The sequence below is a fragment of the Erythrolamprus reginae genome, chromosome 5 (genome assembly GCF_031021105.1).
Source record: "Erythrolamprus reginae isolate rEryReg1 chromosome 5, rEryReg1.hap1, whole genome shotgun sequence".
In the NCBI taxonomy this organism is placed as follows: Eukaryota; Metazoa; Chordata; class Lepidosauria; order Squamata; family Dipsadidae; genus Erythrolamprus; species Erythrolamprus reginae.
Genome location: NC_091954.1, coordinates 7499437 through 7524145, shown reverse-complemented (window position 1 = coordinate 7524145; position 24709 = coordinate 7499437). Strand labels below are relative to the sequence as shown.

The 24709-nt window shown below is 41.8% G+C and overlaps 1 protein-coding gene across 1 annotated transcript in view; it reads left to right on the top strand.

Annotated features, from left to right (window-relative positions):
* Positions 1-24188, top strand: part of SAMD8 (sterile alpha motif domain containing 8) — a 35166-nt gene extending 10978 nt beyond the window's left edge. Inside the window, exons 2-6 of the mRNA XM_070752021.1 lie at positions 1159-1733; positions 16829-16924; positions 20817-20934; positions 21835-21985; positions 23726-24188. Of these exons, the coding sequence (XP_070608122.1) occupies positions 1168-1733; positions 16829-16924; positions 20817-20934; positions 21835-21985; positions 23726-24030 (1236 nt within the window). The 5' untranslated portion in view covers positions 1159-1167 and the 3' untranslated portion in view covers positions 24031-24188. The remainder of the gene's footprint in view (positions 1-1158; positions 1734-16828; positions 16925-20816; positions 20935-21834; positions 21986-23725) is intronic.
* The last annotated feature ends 521 nt before the right edge of the window (positions 24189-24709 follow it).

Below are 24709 nucleotides of genomic sequence, written 5' to 3'. Positions count from 1 at the left end.
ATGCCCTGAGCCCCTTAGCCCCTTAGCCCCAAGTCTATGGAGGGGGCGGCATACAAATCTAATAAATAATAATAATAATAATAATAATAATAATAATAATAATAATAATAATAATAGAGCTGGGGTGGCGCAGCAGGTAGAGTGCTGTACTGCAGGCCACTGAAGCTGACTGTAGATCTGAAGGTCAGTGGTTCAAATCTCATCACCGGCTCAAGGTTGACTCAGCCTTCCATCCTTCCAAGGTGGGTAAAATGAGGACCCAGATTGTGGGGGCAATATGCTGGCTCTGTTAGAAAGTGCTATTGCTAACATGTTGTAAGCCGCACTGAGTCTAAGGAGAAGGGCGGCATAAAAATTAAACAAACACAAACTAATAATAATAATAATAATAATAATAATAATAATAATAATAATAAATAGAGCCGGGTGGTGCAGCAGGTAGAGTGCTGTACTGCAGGACTGAAGCTGACTGTAGATCTGTAGGTCAGCGGTTCAAATCTCATCACCGGCTCAAGGTTGACTCAGCCTTCCATCCTTCCAAGGTGGGTAAAATGAGGACCCGGATTGTGGGGGCAACATGCTGGCTCTGTTAGAAAGTGCTATTGCTAACATGTTGTAAGCTGCCCTGAGTCTAAGGAGAAGGGCGGCATAAAAATTGAATGAATGAATGAATGAATGAATGAATGAATAAACAAACAAATAAAATAATAATAATAATAATAATAATAATAATAATAATAATAATAATAATAATAGCCTAGCTCTGTTAAAAAGTGCTATTGCTAACATGTTGTAAGCCGCCCTGAGTCTAAGGAGAAGGGCGGCATAAAAATCAAATAGGTAGGTAGGTAGGTAGGTAGGTAGGTAGATAGATAGATAAATAAATATTACACACTTGGAAGGAAACAGAATGAGGACACTCATCTCTAACCTTTACCACAAAACCAGCCAATGATCTATTGACCACTGACACTGTTCCTTCTCTTCCGCTGGCTTCCCACTACACAATAGTAATACCAACTCCCCCCCCCCCCCGAATATTCCTCCGCGAGAGCTACGTGCCTTGTAACCTTACTTTACGGATAGCACTCGTATATTATCTAACATCTCAATGCTGCCTCCTCCTCCTCAATTTTTCACATTACTCTTTCCCGGCAGGAAGGGAAGATGGAAGGCAGTGGCTCCCTCTGCATCCAGCGATGGTCTACCCGACACGTGGCCAAGTGGCTGAAGCAAGAAGGCTTTTACGAGTACGTGGACGTCTTGTGCGATAAACACCGGCTGGACGGCCTCACGCTCTTGACTCTGACCGAGTATGACCTGCGGTCCCCTCCCTTGGAGATCAAGGTCCTGGGCGACATCAAGCGGCTGATGCTGTCCATACGGAAACTGCAGAAGCACCACGTCGACCTTTTGGAGGAGCTGGGCTACGGCAGCGAGGCCCTGTCCCCCGTGACCGCCCCAGGGAGGGAGTGGTTTCGCAACGGCGAAGTGCAGCGGGACTGCGACGACTGCGAACCCGTGTCCGAGCCGAGCGCTGAGCAGTATCAGTACGCCAACGGGAAGGGCAAGCATTCCCCCAGGAGGCTGAACCCCGAGTATTGGAAGACGGCCCTGAGCTGCATATACGTCTTCATTGTGTTTGGTTTCACCTCCTTCGTCATGGTCATCGTGCACGAGCGAGTGCCCGACATGCAGACCTACCCACCTCTGCCAGACATATTCCTGGACAGGTAAGGACGCTGCTGGCGGTCAATGGGGCCCTTTTGGAGTAGAAGTGAATGGCGGCATTATTTATTTATTTATCGATTGATTGATTGGATTTGTATGCCGCCCCTTTCCGCAGACTCGGAGTGGCTAACAACAACAATAAAACAGTATATAACAAAATCCAATACTAAAAACAGTTAAAAGCCCATTATATAAAAACCAATCATACATACAGATATACCGTGCATACAATTGTAAAGGCCTAGGGGGAAAGTATATCTCAGTTTCCCCATGCCTGGTGGCAGAGGTGGGTTTTAAGCAACTTTCGAAAGGCAAGGAGGGTGGGGGCAATTCTAATCTCTGGGGGGAGTTGGTTCCAGAGAGCCAGGGCCGCCACAGAGAAGGCTCTTCCTCTGGGTCCCGCCATTATTGGTCAGCAATGCTGATTTGTCCCCATTTTCCGCGAAGCTGATGGTATGCACAGACTTTCCTGTATGTGTAGAAATTACAGGGAGTGAGGTAGAATGGAATGGAATAGAATAGAATAGAATACAAGAAAGGATGGAATGGAATGAATAGAATGGAATTGAGGGGAATGGAAGGGAATAGAATAGAATAGAATAGAATAATCATAAAACGTATCAGGAAAGACTTCATGAACTCCATCTGTAGAGTCTGGAGGACAGAAGGAAAAGGGGGGACGTGATCGAAACATTTAAATATGTCAAAGGGTTAAATAAGGTCCAGGAGGGAAGTGTTTTTAATAGGAAAGTGAACACAAGAACAAGGGGACACAATCTGAAGTTAGTTGGGGGGAAAAACAAAAGCAACGTGAGAAAATATTATTTTACTGAAAGAGTAGTAGATCCTTGGAACAAACTTCCAGCAGACGTGGTTGGTAAATCCACAGTAACTGAATTTAAACATGCCTGGGATAAACATATATCCATCCTAAGATAAAATACAGAAAATAGTATAAGGGCAGACTAGATGGACCATGAGGTCTTCTTCTGCCGTCCGTCTTCTATGTTTCTATGTTTCTAAGAAAGGATGGAATGGAATGAATAGAATGGAATTGAGTGGAATGGAATAGAGGATGGAAGGGAATAGAATAGAATAGAATTCTTTATTGGCCAAGTGTGATTGGACACACAAGGAATTCGTTTTTGGTGCAGATGCTCTCAGTGTACATAAAAGAAAAAGATACATTTGTCAAGAATCATGTGGTACAACACTTAATGATGGTCATAGGGGTCAAATAAGCCATGAGGAAACAATATTAATAAAATTCTTAAGGATACAAGCAACAAGTTACAGTCATACAGTCATAAGTAAGTGATGATGATGATGATGATAACAACAACAACAATGATAACAACAACAACTGATAAAATCGCTCGGATCTGGGCGGACCTCGACTCCAATTGGATAACAGAGTCGACTGACAATGAGTCAGTCGAGGTGACTGGGGCACGTACTTGTCCACCTGTCTGGGAAGAGTTTGATCTGGTGACACCTGATGAAGTGGACAAGGCCATTGGAGCTGTGAGTTCTGCCACCTGCTTACTGGATCCGTGTCCCTCCTGGCTGGTTTCGGCCAGCAGGGAGGTGACATGGAGCTGGGTCCAGGAGATTGTCAACGCCTCCTTGGGGAGGGGGTCCTTTCCGGCTCCTTATGAGGAGACACTTGTGCGTCCCCTCCTCAAGAAGCCTTCCCTGGACCCAGACGTGCTTAATAACTACCGTCCAGTCTCCAACCTTCCCTTTATGGGGAAGGTTGTCGAGAAGGTGGGGTGAGGCAGATAAATCGAAATCACATTTGTTCCAATTCTGAGCCTTCCATTAAGTCCCAGCCCCAAACCAAAGAAATGTTTGTTGCTGATATTATTATTATTATTATTATTATTATTATTATTATTATTATTATCATCATCATCATCATCATCATCATCATCAATTATATTTGTATGCCGCCCTTCTCCATAGACTCGGGGCAGCTCACAACAATAACAAAGACAATGTAAGAACAAATCTAATAATTTAAAAAACAGTAAAAACCCCATTATTAAAAGCAAACATACACACAAACATTCCATGTATAAACTGCATAGGCTGGTTTGAATGTCTTCTTGACCTGCTCTCTGGTCAGAAAATCCTGTGCAATCAAATCATTCTTGGACAAATGGCCTGATTGTGAGAACCAATCCACAAATAACTGAGGCAGGCTAGTTATTTACAGAACAAACTACCTCCGAAATTTGATGTTACATCATTTGGTGAGGCTGCCCCAATGATGCCACGGTAAAGAATTTCCAAGCCTGTTGGATAATTTTAAAATGGGTGAGAATTTCCCTACCCTGAATTCACTCCACAATTCATAAGCTATGCAGATCTGCTAAATAATCCTAAGTGCTATACAAAATATTGTACTTATTTGTACTTACAATGTCGTCTGGCAGGGAAGAGCCTTCTCTGTGGTGGTCCCAGCCCTCTGGAATCAACTCCCCCCCCCGGAGATTCGAACTGCCCCCCCTCCTCGCCTTCCGCAAGACCCTATGTCGCCAGGCTTGGGGCAATTAATGTATCCCCTTCTCTGACCATTAAGAGTTATGTGTGGTTGTGACTGTATTGTATTGATTGCTTTTTTTAAGATAGCGGGTTTTTAGCCATAGTTTTTTAATTATTAGATTTGTGTTGTATTGTTTTATTGCTGCTGTGAGACGCCCTGAGTCTTCGGAGAGAGGCGGCATAGAAACATAGAAGACTGACGGCAGAAAAAGACCCCATGGTCCATCTAGTCTGCCCTTTTACTATTTCCTGTATTTTATCTTACAATGGATATATGTTTATCCCAGGCATGTTTAAATTCGGTTACTGTGGATTTACCAACCACGTCTGCTGGAAGTTTGTTCCAAGGATCTACTACTCTTTCAGTAAAATAATACTTTCTCATGTTGCCTTTGATCTTTCCCCCAACTAACTTCAGATTGTGTCCCCTTGTTCTTGTGTTCACTTTCCTGTTAAAAACACTTCCCTCCTGAACCCTATTTAACCCTTTAACATATTTAAATGTTTCGATCATGTCCCCCCTTTTCCTTCTGTCTTCCAGACTATACAGATTGAGTTCATTAAGTCTTTCCTGATACGTTTTATACTTCAGACCTTCCACCATTCTTGTAGCCCGTCTTTGGACCCGTTCAATTTTGTCAATATAAGTCTAATAAATTATTATGTCAGTACAACACAGCAAACGAGATCACTATGCTGGATTTCGTATTTCATCACCGGTTGGGCGCTTCCCAAGCACCTAGGACTGCGTGATGTAGTGGCGAATTATGTTTGCCGATCCCAGTAAAGCGGCCTTTTGCAATTGACAGATGGAGATTTTGTCAATTCTGATGGTTTTCAAATGTCTGCTGAGATCCTTTGGCACTGCGCCCAGCGTGCCAAGTACCACCGGGACCACTTTTACGGGATAATAATAATAATAATAATAATAATAATAATAATTATTATTATTATTATTATTATTATTATTATTGTTTGTATTTAATTTAGAAACCACCCATCTCACTCATAGTATGATATAGCCATGCTATTATCAATCACTAATGGTGGTAGAATTGCAATGCCCTCAACAAAATTGATGCTACATCTTAATATTTAACACTGAAGCTGAAATAAACCCCAGATTTATCAAATCCATTGCGCCACAAAGGAATTCAGTCAGAGTTCAGTTTATTTTTTTTTAAAAGCAAATAGAATTCTTTATTGGCCAAGTGTGATTAGACACACAAAGAATTTGCCTTTGGTGCAGATGCTCTCAGTGTACCTAAAAGAAAAGTTCCATTTGGCAAGAATCATAAGGTACAACACTTAAGGATTGTCATAGGGGTCAAATAAGTAACGAGGAAACAATATTAATAAAAATCCTAAGGATACAAGCAACAAGTTGCAGTCATACAGTCCTAAGTGGGAGGAAATGGGTGATAGGAATGATGAGAAAAAAATAGTAGTACAGTAATAGTAGTGCAGACTTAGTAAAAAGTTTGACAGTGTTGAGGGAATTATTTGTTTTAGCAGAGCGATGGTGTTCCGGGAAAAACTGCTCTTGTGTCTAGTTATCTGGGTGTGCAGTGCTCTGTAGTGACATTTTGAGGGTAGGAGTTTATTTTATTTATTTATTCTTTGTCCAATATACAATACATATGAAAGAGAATAGACATTAAGTAGTATATATAATGATAGAAAGTAAGAAAGAAGAGAAGTAGGAGGAAAGGAGAGAAAGAAGACTGGACAGGGGACGATAGGCACATCAGTGCACTTATGTACGCCCCTTACTGGCCTCTTAGGAACCTGGAGAGGTCAATCATGGAGAGTCTAAGGGAGAAATGTTGGGGGTTAGGGGTTGACACTATTGAGTCTGGCAATGAGTTCCACGCTTCGACAACTCGATTGTTAAAGTCATATTTTTTACAGTCAAGTTTGGAGCGGTTGATGTTAAGTTTGAATCTGTTGCGTGCTCTTGTGTTGTTGCTGTTGAAGCTGAAGTAGTCGTTGACCGGAAGGACGTTGCAGCATATGATCTTGTGGGCAATACTTAAATCGTGTTTTAGGCGTCGTAGTTCTAAGCTTTCAAGGCCCAGGATTGTTAGTCTATTTTCGTAGGGTATTCTGTTTCGAGTGGAGGAGTGAAGGGCTCTTCTGGTGAAATACCTTTGGATGTTTTCGAGAGTGTTGATGTCTGAGATGTGGTGTGGGTTCCAGACAGATGAGCTGTATTCGAGAATGGGTCTGGCATAGGTTTTGTAGGCTCTGGTCAGTAGTGTGAGATTGCCAGAGCAGAAGCTACGTAGGATCAGGTTAACAACTCTGGAAGCCTTCTTGGCGATATTGTTGCAGTTTATATCCATGAAAGTGATGATTGTAAAGTTTGATTGATACCTGTCTAACCTTCTCATCAGAGTTGCATTTTACTGCTTACGTGGTTTTTTGTTTTTTTTAAAAATAAAAATATAATTTTCCGGTTTGGTTTCATCTGAGAACCTATTGTTCTTTGTTCTCCGTGAACAAAGGGCCATTTCTTATTGTGTCTTGTTGCAAATGATCGGGGCAACTTGGCGGCAGGACCTGGGGCTGGCCAGATCCTTTCGCCCGCCACATTCTCTGCTTTCATCCAATGTCACTGGACACTGGGTTCATTCATGCAGAAGCCATAACTGAGTCACTTGGCAGTCTGAGCTGAAAGCAAACAAAAGGATTTGCACTGTGCCTGGACGTTATCTATGACCCAGGTCGCTAAATTTAGGCATTGTTTCAATTCTGGCTTTGCATTTAAGAATGAGAGAAAGATGACTTCTTGAATGCCAGATGTTATTCTAGGCTAAACGTGTGAACTAACAATCCTGGGTCTAGAAAGCTTAGAACTACGGCGCCTAAAACACGATCTAAGTATTGCCCACAAGATCACATGCTGCAACGTCCTACCGGTCAATGACAACTTCAGCTTCAACCGCAGCAACACTATGAGTCCGGAAGAGCACTCAACAGAGTCGGAACTATCTTCGGGAACCACGTTGACTTAAACAATGTCGTCTCGAGCGGGACCCAGGAGATTAGAGCCTTCTCTGTGGAGGCTCCGACCCTCTGCGCAACCAGCTCCCCCCAGAGATTAGGATTGCCCCCACCCTCCTTGCCTTTAGTAAAACTCCTTAACAACCCACCTCTGCCGTCAGGCATTGGGGAACTAAAACATCTCCCCCTTGCCCATGTTGTTTTGCTGTTTGATTGATTGTGTGGCACACAATCAATCAAACAGCAAAACAACATGGGCAAGGGGGAGATGTTTTAGTTCCCCAATGCCTGACGGCAGAGGTGGGTTTTAAGGAGTTTACGAAAGGCAAGGAGGGTGGGGGCAATCCTAATCTCAGGGGGGAGCTGGTTCCAGAGGGTCGGAGCCACCACAGAGAAGGCTCTTCCCCTGGGTCCCGCCAGACGACATTGTTTAGTCGACGGGTCCCGAAGAAGGCCGACTCTGTGAGTTCTTACCGGACTCAATAGTGTCAACACCTAACCCCCAACATTTCTCCCTTAGACTTTCCACGATTGACCTCTCCAGGTTCCTAAGAGGTCAGTAAGGGGCGTACATAAGTGCACTGGTGTGCCTTTCGTCCCCTGTCCAATTGTCTTTCCTTTATCTCCTATATCATATATATTTTCTTCTTTTCATATATCTTCTCCTCTATTTTTACATATTATCTTTATATATATTACTTCATGTCTATTCTCTTCCATATGTATTGTGTATTGGACAAATGAATAAAGGGGCGTTTGCCCAGGTTCGCCTGGTGCACCAGTTGCGGCCCTATTTGGACAGGGAGTCACTGCTCACAGTCACTCATGCCCTCATCACCTCGAGGTTCGATTACTGCAACGCTCTCTACATGGGGCTACCTTTGAAAAGTGTTCGGAAACTTCAGATCGTGCAGAATGCGGCCGCGAGAGCCATCGTGGGGCTTCCTAGATTCGCCCACGTTTCTGCAACACTCCGCGGCCTGCACTGGCTGCCGATCGGTTTCCGGTCACAATTCAAAGTGTTGGAAATGACCTTTAAAGCCCTACATGGCATTGGGCCAGAATACATCCGGAACCACCTTGTACCGCACGAATCCCTGCGGCCGATAAGGTCCCATAGAGTTGGCCTTCTCCGGGTGCCATCGACCAAACAATGTCGTTTGGCGGGCCCCAGGGGAAGAGCCTTCTCTGTGGTGGCCCCGGCCCTCTGGAACCAACTCCCCCCAGAGATTAGAACGGCCCCCTCCCTCCTTGTCTTTCGCAAATTACTCAAGACCCACCTTTGTCACCAGGCATGGGGGAGTTAAGTTATCCTTTCCCCTAGTTCCCCCCTACAAGTTATGCATGGTATGTTTGTGTGTATGTTTTGTTTTTTATAATAAGGTTTTTTTTAGTTGTTTTTATTAATTGGATTGTTCATGTTGTTTTACCACTGTTGTTAGCCGCCCCGAGTCTGCGGAGAGGGGCGGCATACAAATCCAATAAATAAAATAAAATAAATAAATAAATAAATAAATAAATAAATAAATAAATAAATAAATAAAATTGCACCCATTTCTTTTTTTTCTTTTTTTTTAAATTTTTTAAAATAAACAAACACACATACAAACATTAAACATAAAGTGGGGGTACATTTCCCCCACTTATCTTGAAAGTATAAATTCAAATACAGAAAAAGAATACATAGTTAGCTATATATTGAATATTAAAAAAAATCTAATAAATTTGAGTTAAAGTTATCCCAATTTTTACTAATATATGTAGATGAAACAAAATTCTTACTATGTTACTTATACATAAACCAATTCTACCATAATCATCAAGCAGTATATTTAAACTAATGTTGACATTAATATTACCCATATAAAAACAAATTCAACAAATTAACTAAAAATTGGTTTATATGTCTTATTTTTTCTTATCTATCCATTTATAAACATTGTTCCACGTTTCATAGAAACTTGCAGCCATTTCTGATTGCTCCAACCAACTCTTATGCCCTTTAGTAACCGAAAGACATGTGATTGATTCTTTATTTGAATAGCTTCTCATCGGCTAAGGCCACGGAGTCTGTCCCATGAGTAATTTTCCAGAGAAGGATTGCAAAAGACGTAGGCGGCAACCCTTATCTGTTGACCACAAAAGTATCTGTGGTCATGATAATGCCTGAATAGATGAGGCAGACGATTATCTTGGTTTAAGCCTTAAAATCAAAATGATTTTATTCAATGCTCTAATCTCCGAGATGTTCGTTCTTGGGAAGAGTCCCTCCCCCCCCCCCCCCCCCCGAAGAAATGAAGATTTTGGAATGTTTGTAGCTGTCCGGTAACAAATGTTTGGGAAATAGTTTTATATATTGTTATTGAAAGTTTTTAAATGGAAGATAAATGCTTATACAAACCAATGTAAAGTAAAAAAGAAGAATATGATGATGATGATGAAGATGAAGAAGGGAATAAAAAAGAAATGTAAGACTACGAGAAAGGAAACAAAGTAAAAGAAGAATAGGCAAATGTTTGGGAAATTGTTTTATATAGTTATTAAAAGTTTTTTAAAGGAAGATAAATGCTAATAATAATAGTAGTAATAATAATAATAATAATAATAATTTATTAGATTTGTATGCCGCCCCTCTCCGAAGACTCGGGGCGGCTCACAACAACGATAAAAACAATATTATAATGGCACAAATCTAATATTAAAAAACTAAAAACCCTATCATAATTAAAAACCAAACAGCACATACATACCAAACATAAATTATAAGGAGCCTGGGGGAAAGATGTCTCAAATCCCCCATGCCTGGCGGTATAGGTGGGTCTTAAGTAGTTTACGGAAGATAAGGAGGGTGGGAGCAGTTCTAATCTCCGGGGGAGTTGATTCCAGAGGGCCGGGGCCGCCACAGAAAAGGCTCTTCCCCTGGGGCCCGCCAGATGACATTGTTTAGTCGACGGGACCCGGAGAAGGCCAACTCTGTGGGATCTTATCGGCCGCTGGGATTCGTGCGGTAGCAGGAGGTTCCGGAGGTACTCTGGTCCAATGCTAATACAAACCAATGTAAAAAGAAGAGAAAGAAAGGGAGAAGGAGGAGAAGAAGAAGAAGAAGAAGAAGAAGAAGAAGAAGAAGAAGAAGAAGAAGAAGAAGAAGAAGAAGAAGAAAGAAAGCTAAAAGTACAAGAAAGGAAACAAAGTAAAAGAAGAATAGACATAGACAAAATGTTTGGGAAATTGTTTGATATAATGTTATTAAAAGTTTTTAAAAGGAAGATAAATGCCAATACAAACCAATATAAAGTAAAAAAAGAAGAAAGGAATAAAAAGAAAGCTAAAAGTACAAGAAAGGAAATGAAAAGAATAGAAAAGAAAGAAAAAAGATATTAAAAAGTGACGTCACATCTTTACAGCACTTATAAATACAATTACAAATTTACCCTTTTCTCTAAAGTTATAAAAATGTCTCTCTTGTTTCTATAATTTATTCTGTTTAATTATCAATACCATAAATCATAAGGTCATTTTTTTCTGTTTGATGCAAAAAACAATGTTCCATGCTTCCCCCCCCCCCCCCAATTTTTTGTATGGAAGACCTGAAAGACCTCAATACTCAATTATAATATATATGAATCTTTAAAATCCTCTGAATTGTGTACATATTTGAATTCAAATTTTTTTAGCTTTTTTACACACCCACCAACCATGTCTGTTGTTACTGTTGTTAGCCACCCCGAGTCTACGGAGAGGGGCGGCATACAAATCCAATGAATGAATGAATGAATGAATGAATGAATGAATGAATGAATGAATGAATGAATGAATGTATGTATGTATGTATGTATGTCAAGGAGTCCCTTCTTGTTATACGAATTTGAAGCGTCTTCATATATTCTAGACAATTTCTCCGGAGACATACAGTAGACCAACAATCCATCATATTATTAAAATTATCTTTAATATTAGAACACAGTATAAATATCAATCCTTTCACACATAAATTTCCTGTTGTAACACTGGTAATCATTATAGCCAAGATTATTAGCCCACTTTATCACACGTTCTTTCATTTTCTTTCACTTTCATTTTTTCCGCTTCAAAGTTTAATAAAGGTTTATGCATTTTAGCAATTACATGTTGTTCATATGTACACAATTCTGTGACAAACACATCCCTACAAGAGCTGTAAGAAAACCACTGGGAACTATATTCCTCTCCATCCAGTTCTTTTCTTTATTTGATTTTACATTCCCCGTGGGAAAAAATCTAGTTTCTCATCATGAGTTAGCTATTTATATATGTTTCTGTTGTGGGTTAGCTGTGGCCCAGCTCCTGCCCCAAGGAATGTGCAGGTGGATGTGGGGGGAAACATCCACATGCCGCAGGCCTGTTTTGCTCCCGATGGAATCTGCCGACGAAGCCTCCTCTGACCAAGGAAGCGTGAGTGACAGGGAAGGGGGAGTTTGGCAGACAGCCCAGGAGGAGATCAATCATCTGTATCATCCCTGGATTCTGAACAAGAATTAATGACACATCCACGCATGCGTAGAGTGATGCATAGGAGACAACAACTGAAGGATTATTACAAGAGAAAATGAGGCCACCTGTGGTTGGGGTGGGGCTGCTGTAATTAGTGCTACAGATAAAAGTGCAGCTTGGTGTTTTAGCCTCATGGCAGTTTATCTGATTCATTGTTTCATCAAGATCGTGGTTTTTGTGCTGTTCAAGATTGTGTGTGGACTCTCTGGACTTTAGAATTGGACTCAATTTCCCAGTTATTGGGTGAGCAATTGGATTGCATTTAACCTGTGCCTTGCGTTGTACCAGAAAATCCCTTTGACATTTAAAAAGGGAGCTGTTTCTGTTTTTCTGTTGATAAAGACTTTTGGGTTTTCCTTTTATCGTGTGGTGTGTGACTTCCTGGACTAATTACCCTGTAATTACGGGCGGTTGAAACACGCCGGCAGAACATGTTTCCCTATTATTTCTCGTCCAGAAAACCTTTCTTCTTCTGAGAGCACCAACAATAGTTTCAGGCCTGGCCTGGATTTGTATCTATTCCATATTCTCAGCATGGTACGTCCAACATAGTAATTTTCAAATTCCACATTAATCTTGACTTTGTCATACCTCAAGTATCCATGCCACCCAAATTTCAGGGCATGCCTTTCACAAGTCTTTTATTTCTTAGCAAAACCCACTCTTTCATCTAAAGGCATCAACTCTGGTGGCAGAAGAAATCCTGGAGTTAAAGTCCACAAAGTTGCCAAGTTTGAAGATCTCTGCTCCAACGCCTTATATTTAACTTGTGTTTTCCTCTCATAACCCCCCTCCCCCCCGAAAAAAAAGATATATATCCTTTGTTGACAAAACAGGTATTGTCTGAAACAAACATCCCAGGTAGGACATTCATTTTTATTTTAGAAATTCTATCCAGCAGTGACAATTGTAGTTCCTCCCATCTTAATATGTCTTTTATAGAAACATAGAAGACTGACGGCAGAAAAGGACCTCATGGGTAACTCATTTAGTCTGCCCTTATTCTATTTCCTGTATTTTATCTTACAATGGATATATGTTTATCCCAGGCATGTTTAAATTCAGTTACTGTGGATTTACCAACCACGTCTGCTGGAAGTTTGTTCCAAGGATCTACTACTCTTTCAGTGAAATAATATTTTCTCACGTTGCTTTTGATCTTTCCCCAACTAACTTCAGATTGTGCCCCCTTGTTCTTGTGTTCGCTTTCCTATTAAAAACACTTCCCTCCTGAACCTTATTTAACCCTTTAAGATATTTAAATGTTTCGATCATGTCCCCCCTTTTCCTTCTGTCCTCCAGACTATACAGATTGAGTTCATTAAGTCTTTCCTAATACGTTTTATGCTTAAGACCTTCCACCATTCTTGTAGCCCGTCTTTGGACCCGTTCATTTTGTCAATATCTTTTTGTAGGTGAGGTCTCCAGAACTGAACACAGTATTCCAAATGTGGTCTCACCAGCGCTATATATAAGGGGATCACAATCTCCCTCTTCCTGCTTGTTATACCTCTAGCTATGCAGCTAAGCATCCTACTTGCTTTTCCTACTGCCCAACCACCCTGATCACCCATTTTGAGACTGTCAGAAATCACTACCCCTAAATCCTTCTCTTCTGAAGTTTTTGCTAACAGAGAACTGCCAATGCAATACTCAGATTGAGGATTCCTTTTCCCCAAGTGCATTATTTTACATTTGGAAACATAAAACTGCAGTTTCCATTGCTTTGACCATTTATCTAGTAAAGCTAAATCATTTACCATATTTTAAACTTCATTCCATGTCTTAGCATAATTATTTTGAAATAAAGTGCATCTTTGTCGTAGGCTTATACCCCGCTGGTTTTACTTCCTTCTGAATTTTAAAACCCATTTTCATCACTTCTGTTGTTGACATTTTTATTTTCTCTTTGCTGATCTTAAAACCCAGTGCTCCAAATTCTTTATGTTTTTCCCATTCATGTTTCAATTCCCTTTCAAGGATCTTCCCAATTCTAGAATTTATTAAGGAGACAGGCAGACACACCACTGCTATAGTCATCTCTAAAATAGGCTTGGAAATCTCTTTTTTTTTTAAATAGCAAAGAAAACATGAGGCATGCAGAACTTTCATTCTATGAGCTGTTTCTCAGCTGATTTACTTTCTGTATTAACACATCAAGGAGTGAGACATCTAAAGATATCGTAGGAAGGGAGGCATTGTTTGCATTTAAAAACGTGGCTCTTTTTTGGTCAATTTTTAAAAAAATGGACCTTGCAAAGGTAAACGTCTCTTAAATTCAGAGATTTTATTTATATTTATTTATTTATTTATTTACTTACTTACTTACTTACTTACTTACTTACTTACTTACTTACTTATTTTGTCCAATACACAATGAGGGTTTTAGTGGGTATATATCTATATACACATAGTAAAATACATGATGAAGGTTATGGAGGAGATACTCATAGTAAAATATATCTAGGAAATAATAGAAAAGAAGATATAGTAATAGAACATATCAATGAAAGAATAGAAGAAGAGATATAGGAATAGAAGAAAGGTATAGGAAATATAGGAGAGCAATAGGACAGGGGACGGAAGGCACTCTAGTGCACTTGTACTCGCCCCTTACTGACCTCTTATGAATCTGGAGAGGTCAACCGTAGATAATCTAAGGGTAAAGTGTTGGGGGTTTGGGGATGACACTATGGAGTCCGGTAATGAGTTCCACACTTCGACAACTCGGTTACTGAAGTCATATTTTTTACAGTCAAGTTTGGAGCGGTTAATATTAAGTTTAAATCTGATGTGTGCTCTTGTGTTGTTGTGGTTGAAGCTGAAGTAGTCGCCGACAGACAGGACGTTGCAGCATATAATCTTGTGGGCAATACTTAGATCTTGTTTAAGGTGTCTTAGTTCTAAACTTTCTAGGCCCAGGATTGAAAGTCTAGTCTCGTAGGGTATTCTATTTCGAGTGAGGAGTGAAGGGCTCTTCTGGTGAAGTATCTTTGGACATTTTCAAGGGTGTTAATGTCTGAGATGCGATATGGGTTCCAAACAGATGAGCTGTATTCGAGGATGGGTCTGGCAAAAGTTTTGTAAGCTCTGATAAGTAGTGTGAGATTGCCAGAGCAGAAGCTACGTAGGATTAGGTTTACAACTCTTGAAGCCTTCTTGGCTATGTTGTTGCAGTGGGCTTTGGCACTTAAATCTTTGGTTATTAGTATACCAAGGACTTTAACCGAGTGGGGATTATCTGTGATAATTTGATTATTCAGTTCGTATTTGGAGTTCAGATTCCCAATGTGTAGGACAGAGCATTTGCTAGTTGAGATTTGGAGTTGCCTTGTGTTAGACCACTCAGAAACAGCATCAAGGTCTTTTTGGAGAGTAGTTGTTGTTATCGGTGGTGTTGAAGAGTTTTACATCGTCGGCGAAGAGGACACAGTTGCTTGTGATGTAATCGCAAAGGTCATTGATCAAATTCTTATCAGCCAAACTTGGATTGCCGGAATTTGGAGGCAAATGTTTGATCATTTTTATGCTTTTAAAATATATATATTTACCAGAATATATTTTAATAAGAATAATCTTAAAAATATATTTTAAGATTATTCAAGATTTAAGATTTTCCCATCCTTGGAAAATTATTTCACAGGAGGCATTTGCTTTCAGTTTAGGCAATGTTAAAAGGATATAATTATATTAATATCATATGAAGTCTTCAGGTGGATTCCAAGGATATATTTATATTAGCATCATATTAATTAAGCCGTCAGCTGGATTCCAGCTTAATCTCTCATTCTCTGTCCTTTGTTTGATTTAATCTTTAGTTCTTCTTTAAAAAAAAATTCCCTCCCAGATGATGCTTCTTTCCAAGTTTGCTTATTAGGTACAAACTTAGTCATAATTCATTTTTGGTAAACCTTGATTCTTGGTCAGTGAAACTAGAGCTGACGGGAATATTTAAGGGGGGCTGAAATCTTCTTCATATTTTGTGGAGAACTCTTTTCTTTACATCTTCTGCTTTCTAGAAGAAACAATGACAGTGCAGAGAAAGAAACTGTTGGGAACATTCACAAACGTTTGTGTACAGTTTATGGAGAATCTGCTGTTGACATGTTGTGGTTAGCTCTGGCCCAGCTCCTGCCCCAAGGACTGTGGATGTGGGGGATACATCCATATGCTGCAGGCCTGTTTTGCCCCCAGTGGAATCTGCTGATGAAGGCTCCTCTGACCAAGAAGACATGAGTGACAGGGAGGAGGAGAGTGTGGCAGACAGCTCCGAAGGAGATCAATTATCTAGCTCCTCCTTGGATTCAGAACAAGAGTTAATGATACAGCCACGCATGCGGAGAGCGATGCATAGGCAACAACAACTGAGAGATGATTATCAAAGAAAATGAGGCCACCTGTGGTTGGCTGGGGCTGTGGTCATTAGTGAGGCTGCTATAAATAGCAGCCTGTCGGTTTGGCCATTGTGGAGGATTATCTGATCGTTGTGTTTCGTGCCTGCTTTACTGACTTTGACCTTTTGTGTGCTGATTTTTCCCCGCTTTGAAACTAAACCAGGACAAAGTGTGTTTCACTTTGTGAAAGAAGAAGGACTGTGAATTGCCTCACAGCTGCAAGATAAGTATCACAGAACTGTTAAGGGACTTGTACAAATGACCAGTTTGTTGGGAGACGAGTGCTCTTTGCTATACCAAAAGAGGGCTTAGGTTAAGTGAATTTTCATTATAAAGAACATTGTTTTGAATTTTCAAACGTGTGTGTGTGTCTGAAATTGTATCTGTGCATTTTTGGGAGGATTCTGTCAGAGAGCTCGACAAGACAGGAGCCATGGCAGAAAAGGCCCTGCTCCTGATCTCTGCGGAATTCTGCGACTGAGGACCAAGGTCCGCAGCGTGCCCCTACTACTGCCAAAGGGAGCGGGACGGGCCAATACCATTGGGATGAGGGGGTACCGCAGTCAACCTAGAGATTAATGCCAAACAATAATGCTTGTTTTTCTCTACCTTTTTTGCAGTGTCCCCCGAATCCCTTGGGCTTTTGCCATGACTGAAGTATGTGGAGTAATCCTCTGTTACATCTGGTTGCTGGTGCTCCTCCTTCACCGACACAGGTAGAGCTCTAAAACAGTCGACGGCTTCGACACGAAAGACTTTGTGGGGGTTTCTGCTCTCCATCCTAACCCCAGAAAAAAGTAGGGAATATATTAGATTAGATTAGATTAGATTTATTGGATTTATATGCCGCCCCTCTCCGCAAACTCGGGGCGGCTCACAGCAAGGTAAAAACAATACATAATAACAAATCCAATACCCATCAATCCAATTACAATTTTAAGCTTAAAAATTCATTAAAAAACGACAAGCACACAATCAATCATACACCAAAACAACATGGGCAAGGGGGAGATGTTTCAGTTCCCCCATGCCTGACGGCAGAGGTGGGTTTTAAGGAGTTTGCGAAAGGCAAGGAGGGTGGGGGCAATCCTGATCTCAGGAGGGAGCTGGTTCCAGAGGGTAGGGGGCCGCCACAGAGAAGGCTCTTCCCCTGGGTCCCGCCAGACGACATTGTTTAGTCAACGGGACCCGGAGAAGGCCCACTCTGTGGGACCGAACCGGTCGCTGGGATTCGTGCGGCAGAAGGCGGTCCTGGAGATATTCTGGTCCGGTGCCATGAAGGGCTTTATAGGTCATAACCAACACTTTGAATTGTGACCGGAAACTGATCGGCAACCAATGCAGACTGCAGAACTTTATCACCTCGAGATTCGACTACTGCAATGCTTTCTATATGGGGTTACCCTTGAAAAGTGTTCGGAAACTGCAAATTGTGCAGAATTTATTTATTTATTTATTTATTAGATTCGTATGCCGCCCCTCTCCGAAGACTCGGGGCGGCTAACAACAATATAAAAAGACAATATAAACAAATCTAATATTAAAAACAATCTAAAAAACCCCAATTTAAAGAGCCACTCATACATACAAGCATACCATGTATAAATTCTATAAGCCTAGGGGGAAGGAAATTTCAATTCCCCCATGCCTGACGACAGAGGTGGGTTTTGAGGAGTTTGCGAAAGGCAAGGAGGGTGGGGGCAACTCTGATATCTGGGGGGAGTTGGTTCCAGAGGGTTGGGGCCGCCACAGAGAAGGCTCTTCCCCTGGGTCCCACCAGACAACATTGTTTAGTCCAGTGATTTTCAACCTTTTTTGAGCCGCGGCACATTTTTTACATTTAGGAAACCCTGGGGCACATTTAGGGGGGGGGGGGGGGGGGTTGGCTAAAAAAAAGTTTGGACAAAAAATTCTCTCTTCCTCCCTTTTGCTCCATTTCTCTCTCCCTCCCTCTTTCTCTCCCTTCCTCTTTCTTTCTCTCTCTCTCCATCCCTCTTTCTTTCTCTTCCTTCCTTCCTCTCTTTTTTGCTCTCTTTCTCTCTCCCTCTCTCCCTCCCTCTATGTCTTTCTCTCTCTCTCCTTCCCTCCCTCTCTTTCTCTCTCTCTTTTGCTTGCTTTCTCTCTCTCTCTCTCTCTTTCTTTCTTTTTCTTGTTCTCTTTCTCTCTCTCTTGCTTTCTTTCTCTTTTTCTCTCTCTCTTCCTTTCTTTTTCTCTCTGAGCTTCGCGGCACACCTGACCCTGTCTCGCGGCACACTGGTTGAAAAACACTGGTTTAGTCGACGGGACCTGGAGAAGGCCCACTCTGTGGGACCTAACCCGGTCGCTGGGATTTGTGCGGCAGAAGGCGGTCCCGGAGATATTCTGGTCCGGTGCCATGAAGGGCTTTATAGGTCATAACCAACACTTTGAATTATGACCGGAAACTGATTGGCAACCAATGCAGACTGCGGAGTGTTGGAGTAACATGGGCAAATTTAGGGAAACCCATGATTGTTCTCTCAGCTGCATTCTGCACGATCTGAAGTTTCCGAACACTTTTCAAAGGTAGCCCCATGTAGAGAGCGTTGCAGTAATCGAACCTCGAGGTGATGAGGGCATGAGTGACTGTGAGCAGTGAGTCCCGGTCCAGATAGGGCCGCAACTGGTGCACCAGGCGAACCTGGGCGAACGCCCCCCCTCGTCACAGCTGAAAGACGGTTCTCTAATGTGAGCTGTGGATCGAGGAGGACGCCCAAGTTGCGGACTCTCTTTGAGGGGGTCAATAATTCCCTCCCCCAGGGTTATGGACGGACAGATTGAATTGTCCTTGGGAGGCAGAACCCACAGCCACTCCGTCTTATCCGGGTTGAGTTTGAGTCTGTTGACACCCATCCAGACCCCAACAGCCTCCAGACACCGGCACATCACTTCCACTGCTTCACTGACTGGAATGCGTGCCGCGCGAGCAGTCATGGGTCTCCCAAGGCATTCCGATGTTTCTCCAGCACTCTGCAGACTGCATTGGCTGCTGATTGGTTTCCGGAAGCAATTCAAAGTGTTAGTTACGACCTATAAAGCCCTACAGGGCATCGGACCAAATTACTTGTAGTACCGCCTCCTGCCACATGAGTCCCAGCGATCGATTAGGTCCCACAGAGTCGGCCTTCTCCAGCTCCCATCAATTAGACCAAGGGTAGGCAAAGCTGGCTCTTCTATTACACGTGGACTTCAACTCCCAGAATTCCTGAGCTAGCATGATTGGCTCAGGCATCCTGGGAGTTGAAGTCCACAAGTCATAGAAGAGCCAACTTTGCCTACCTTTGAACTAGACAATGTCGCTTGGCGGGGCCTAGGGGAAGATAATGAGTTGCTTGGCTTAACAGGCTCTGTTGGCTTGGCTTAACAGGCGGTAGGGAAAGCAAGTAGAATGCTTGGCTGCAGAACTAGAGGTATAACAAGCAGGAAGAGGGAGATTGTGATCCCGCTGTATAGCGCGCTGGTGAGACCACATTTGGAATACTGTGTTCAGTTCTGGAGACCTCACCTACAAAAAGATATTGACAAAATTGAATGGGTCCAAAGACGGGCTACAAGAATGGTGGAAGGTCTTAAGCATAAAATGTATCAGGAAAGACTTCATGAACTCCATCTGTATAGTCTGGGGGACAGAAGGAAAAGGGGGGACATGATCAAAACATTTAAGTATGTTAAAGGATAAAATAAGGTTCGGGAGGGAAGTGTTTTTAATAGGAAAGTGAACACAAGAACAAGAGGTTAGTTGGGGGAAAGATTAGAAGCAACGTGAGAGAATATTATTTTACTGAAAGAGTAGTAGATGCTTGGAACAAACCTCCAGCAGACGTGTTTGGCAAATCCACAGTAACTGAATTTAAACATGCCTGTGACAAATATATATCCATAGGAAATAGGAAAAAGGGCAGACGAGATGGACCATGAGGTCTTTTGCTGCCGTCAATCTTCTATGTTTCTATGTTTCTGTTTGCTACAAGGTTGGTAAATTAGCCGCCCCGAGTCTGCGGAGAGGGAGTGGCATACAAATCCAATAGATAGATAGATAGATGGATGGATGGATGGATGGATGGATAGATAGATAGATAGATAGATAGATAGATAGATAGATAGATAGATAGATAACATTAGATTAGATTAGATTAGATTAGATTAGATTAGATTAGATAAGATAGATAGATAGATAGATAGATAGATAGATAGATAGATAGATAGATAGATAGATAGATAACATTAGATTAGATTAGATTAGATTAGATTAGATTAGATTAGATAAGATAGATAGATAGATAGATAGATAGATAGATAGATAGATAGATAGATAGATAGATAGATAGATAAATAAATAAATAAATTGCTGAGAGGCAAAGGCCAAAGGGTGGGGGTGGCTGGATGGGGCTACATTTGGTGTATAAGGCGCGCCCCAAGAAGAGACTTTTCATATCCCCACTATTCCTCACACATGCACCCCCCAAACACAGCCACTGCATTCTTCACAAAGCAGACCTAGAGGGAGCAACAAGAGACGATGAAGTTAGGGAGGAAAAAATGGTCATTTCCACGAGTTTCATAATGATTGAAAGCAATTCTTGTCCCTAGATCTATCCTTTTGCGACGACTATGCAGCCTGATGGGAACTGTGTTCTTGTTACGTTGTGTAACAATGTTTGTGACCTCACTGTCTGTGCCAGGACAGCATTTGCAGTGTTCTGGAAAGGTAAGTCAAGGAGTCTCCAAGATCCTGGATAAAGATTGTTTGTGTGTATGCTTGCTTTTAATAATGGGGTTATATATTGTTTATTATTGCTGTGAGCTGCCACGAGTCTATGGAGAGGGGCGGCACACAAATCTAATAAATAAATAACTAAATAAATAAAGATCCTTTGAGGTCGCTAGCGCTTTGCATTTTTTTTAAGATACAAGGGTTATCCGGAAAGTTAGGTTACAAGGCACATAGCTCTCGCGGGGAATGTTCACAGGGGAAGTTGGTATTACTATCATGTAGCAAGAAGCCAGCGGAAGAGAAGGAGAAGTGCCAGCGGTCAGTAGATCATTGACCGGTGTTGTGGTGAAGGTTAGAGATTTATTTATTTATTTATTTATTTATTTTATTTTTATTTATTATTTAGATTTGTATGCCGCCCCTCTCCGCAGACTCCGGGCGGCTCACAACAAAATAAAACAATTCATGACAAATCTAAATTATAGTTTAAAATATTTAAAAAACCCCATTTACTAAGCAAGCATACATACAAACATACCATGCATAAATTGTATATGCCCGGGGGAGATGTCTCAGTTCCCCCATGCCTGACGACAAAGGTGGGTTTTAAGGAGCTTACGAAAGGCAAGGAGAGTAGGGGCAGTTCTAATCTCTGGGTGGAGTTGGTTCCAGAGAGTCGGGGCCGCCACAGAGAAGGCTCTTCCCCTGGGGCCCGCCAACCGACATTGTTTAGTTGACGGGACCTGGAGAAGGCCCACTCTGTGGGACCTAATCGGTCGCTGGGATTCGTGCGGCAGAAGGCGGTCCCTTTATGGTGGAGGTGGTGGTTGCAGCCTTTATCTCATGTGTTCTCGCTGTGTTCCTTTTCAATGTTGTGCATGATTCTCATTCTAGTTATACGGCAACGTGTGGGCCAAACTTCAGCGAGCCTTTGCTATTTGGAGTGGATTTGGCATGACGTTAACAGGAGTGCACACCTGCGGAGACTATATGTTCAGCGGCCATACCGTTGTCCTGACTATGCTGAACTTTTTTGTCACTGAATGTAAGTAGAGAATCGGGGGGGGGGGGGGGCGCGGTTTGGGGGCAGGAAAAAACAAACGGAGCAAAATTATTGTCCCATCCACCTTGCCACCACTTCCCTTCCTCCTTTCTGGTGTGGTGTAACATTGCTTGCTCAGCAGATCGTGTAGAGGCGCATCAAACATTGCTCAATTCCAGCTCCCGCCAGGAAGTCGTGTTCGATGGAGTTGGTAGCTTGGCAGCTTCCCTCTTTGGTTGCCTAATGGTGAAATGAACTTTTGAGACCGTGGGGCAGAGAAAAAGAGGTTTCCGTCCAAGAAAATCATTAGTATTTGTGGTTTGCACACAAACACACAATGCAATTTGAGATGAATAGAACAGGAGAAGAACTACTGATTAAATAGAATTCTTTATTGGCCGAGTGTGACTGGACACACAAGGAATTTGTCTGGGTGCGTATGCTCTCAGTGTACGTAAAAGAAAAAGATACATTTGTTAAGAATCAGGAGGTACAACACTTAAGGATTGTCGTAGGGGTCAAATAAGCAACGAAGAAACAATCAATATTAATAAAAATCTTAGGATACAAGCAACAAGTTACAGTCATACAGCCCTAAGTGGGAGGAAAATTGTGATCCCCTTATATAGAGCGCTGGTGAGACCACATTTGGAATACTGTGTTCAGTTCTGGAGACCTCACCTACAAAAAGATATTGACAAAATTGAACGGGCTTCAAGAATGGTGGAAGGTCTTAAGCATAAAACGTATCAGGAAAGACTTAATGAACACAATCTGTATAGTCTGGAGGAAGGAAGGAAAAGGGGGGATATGATCGAAACATTTAAATAGGTTAAAGGGTTAAATAAGGTCCAGGAGGGAAGTGTTTTTAATAGGAAAGTGAACACAAGAACAAGGGGACACAATCTGAAGTTAGTTGGGGGAAAGATCAAAAGCAATGTGAGAAAATATTATTTCACTGAAAGACTAGTAGATCCTTGGAACAAACTTCCAGCAGACGTGGTTGGTCAATCCACAGTAACTGAATTTAAACATGCCTGGGATAAACATAGATCCATTGTAAGATAAAATACAGGAAATAGTATAAGGGCAGACTAGATGGACCATGAGGTCTTTTTCTGCCGTCAGTCTTCTATGTTTCTATGAAAGATCAAAAGCAACGTGAGAAAATATTATTTCACTGAAAGACTAGTAGATCCTTGGAACAAACTTCCAGCAGACGTGGTTGGTCAATCCACAGTAACTGAATTTAAACATGCCTGGGATAAACATAGATCCATCCTAAGATAAAATACAGGAAATAGTATAAGGGCAGACTAGATGGACCATGAGGTCTTTTTCTGCCGTCAGTCTTCTATGTTTCTATGAAAGATCAAAAGCAACGTGAGAAAATATTATTTCACTGAAAGAGTAGTAGATCCTTGGAACAAACTTCCAGCAGACGTGGTTGGTCAATCCACAGTAACTGAATTTAAACATGCCTGGGATAAACATAGATCCATCCTAAGATAAAATACAGGAAATAGTATAAGGGCAGACTAGATGGACCATGAGGTCTTTTTCTGCCGTCAGTCTTCTATGCTTCTATGAAAAGGATGATAGGAATGATGAGAAAAACTAGTAGAATAGAAGTGCAGATTTAGTAAAAAGTGGCAGAATATGTCGAGAACATGTCAAAAACACCATCAATGAAAAAAAGTTCCCAAGTTACAAGTGACCGACTGACCGCTGTGTTTGTTTTAGATACGCCACGAAGCTGGAACTTTTTGCATACGCTGTCTTGGGTGCTGAACCTGTTTGGGATCTTTTTCATTTTGGCCGCTCACGAACACTACTCCATCGACGTCTTCATTGCCTTCTACATCACTACACGGCTCTTTCTGTACTATCACACGCTGGCCAACACCAGAGCCTATCAGCAAAGCCGGAGAGCCAGGATCTGGTTCCCCATGTTCTCGTTTTTTGAATGCAACGTCAACGGTACAGTCCCCAACGAGTATTGCTGGCCTTTTTCAAAGCCCACCATTTTGAAAAGGTTAATCGGCTAAAAAAAAGGAACGTCCAGATTAATTCACATCCGTGTGAAGGACTTGCAACTCCTACAAGAAACGCTGGCCAGGGAGGGTTGTTTCCACCCACAGCCTCCCCTCTGGCCCTGTTCATCCTCTCCTGGTTTAAAAGATTCGGAGGAGACACATTGCCATTTTTTAAAAAAAACCAAAAAGGCAATGTTTAGGCAAAGTTGTTAAGCTTAATTGAAGTTCTGCCTGGATTTGGTGACGTGAAACAGCAGGTTTAGCAAACCTTAACAGCTTCCTTGTCGGGAGGATCTTAAAATTGATGTTGGCTGCGGGAATAACTTCAGATCCAGGTACTACCTGAGCAGTTTCGAGGTCTGTTTTGCACATCATAAATAGTTAGTATTGACTTTCTGGTTTTCACCCTTTAAAACGGCCCTTGACCTTTGTAGATTCTGCTCATGATTTATGAAGCCATTTTGACCACATGGTTCGAAGGCAAGACTTACGGTTTGGATGGAACCAATAGTAGCAATCTAAGAGCCACTTACGCCCTGTAGTTGAACCGTATGTTTCAACGTGAAAAAATGGTGAGCAAGCGAGCGATGGAACTGCCTTGGTCAGATTGCTTGTGTAAAGCAATAACTTGTGCAGGTAGGGCTGTGGCAGGGCGCATTCGTGCGTAACTATGTCGTGCTTAAATATGATG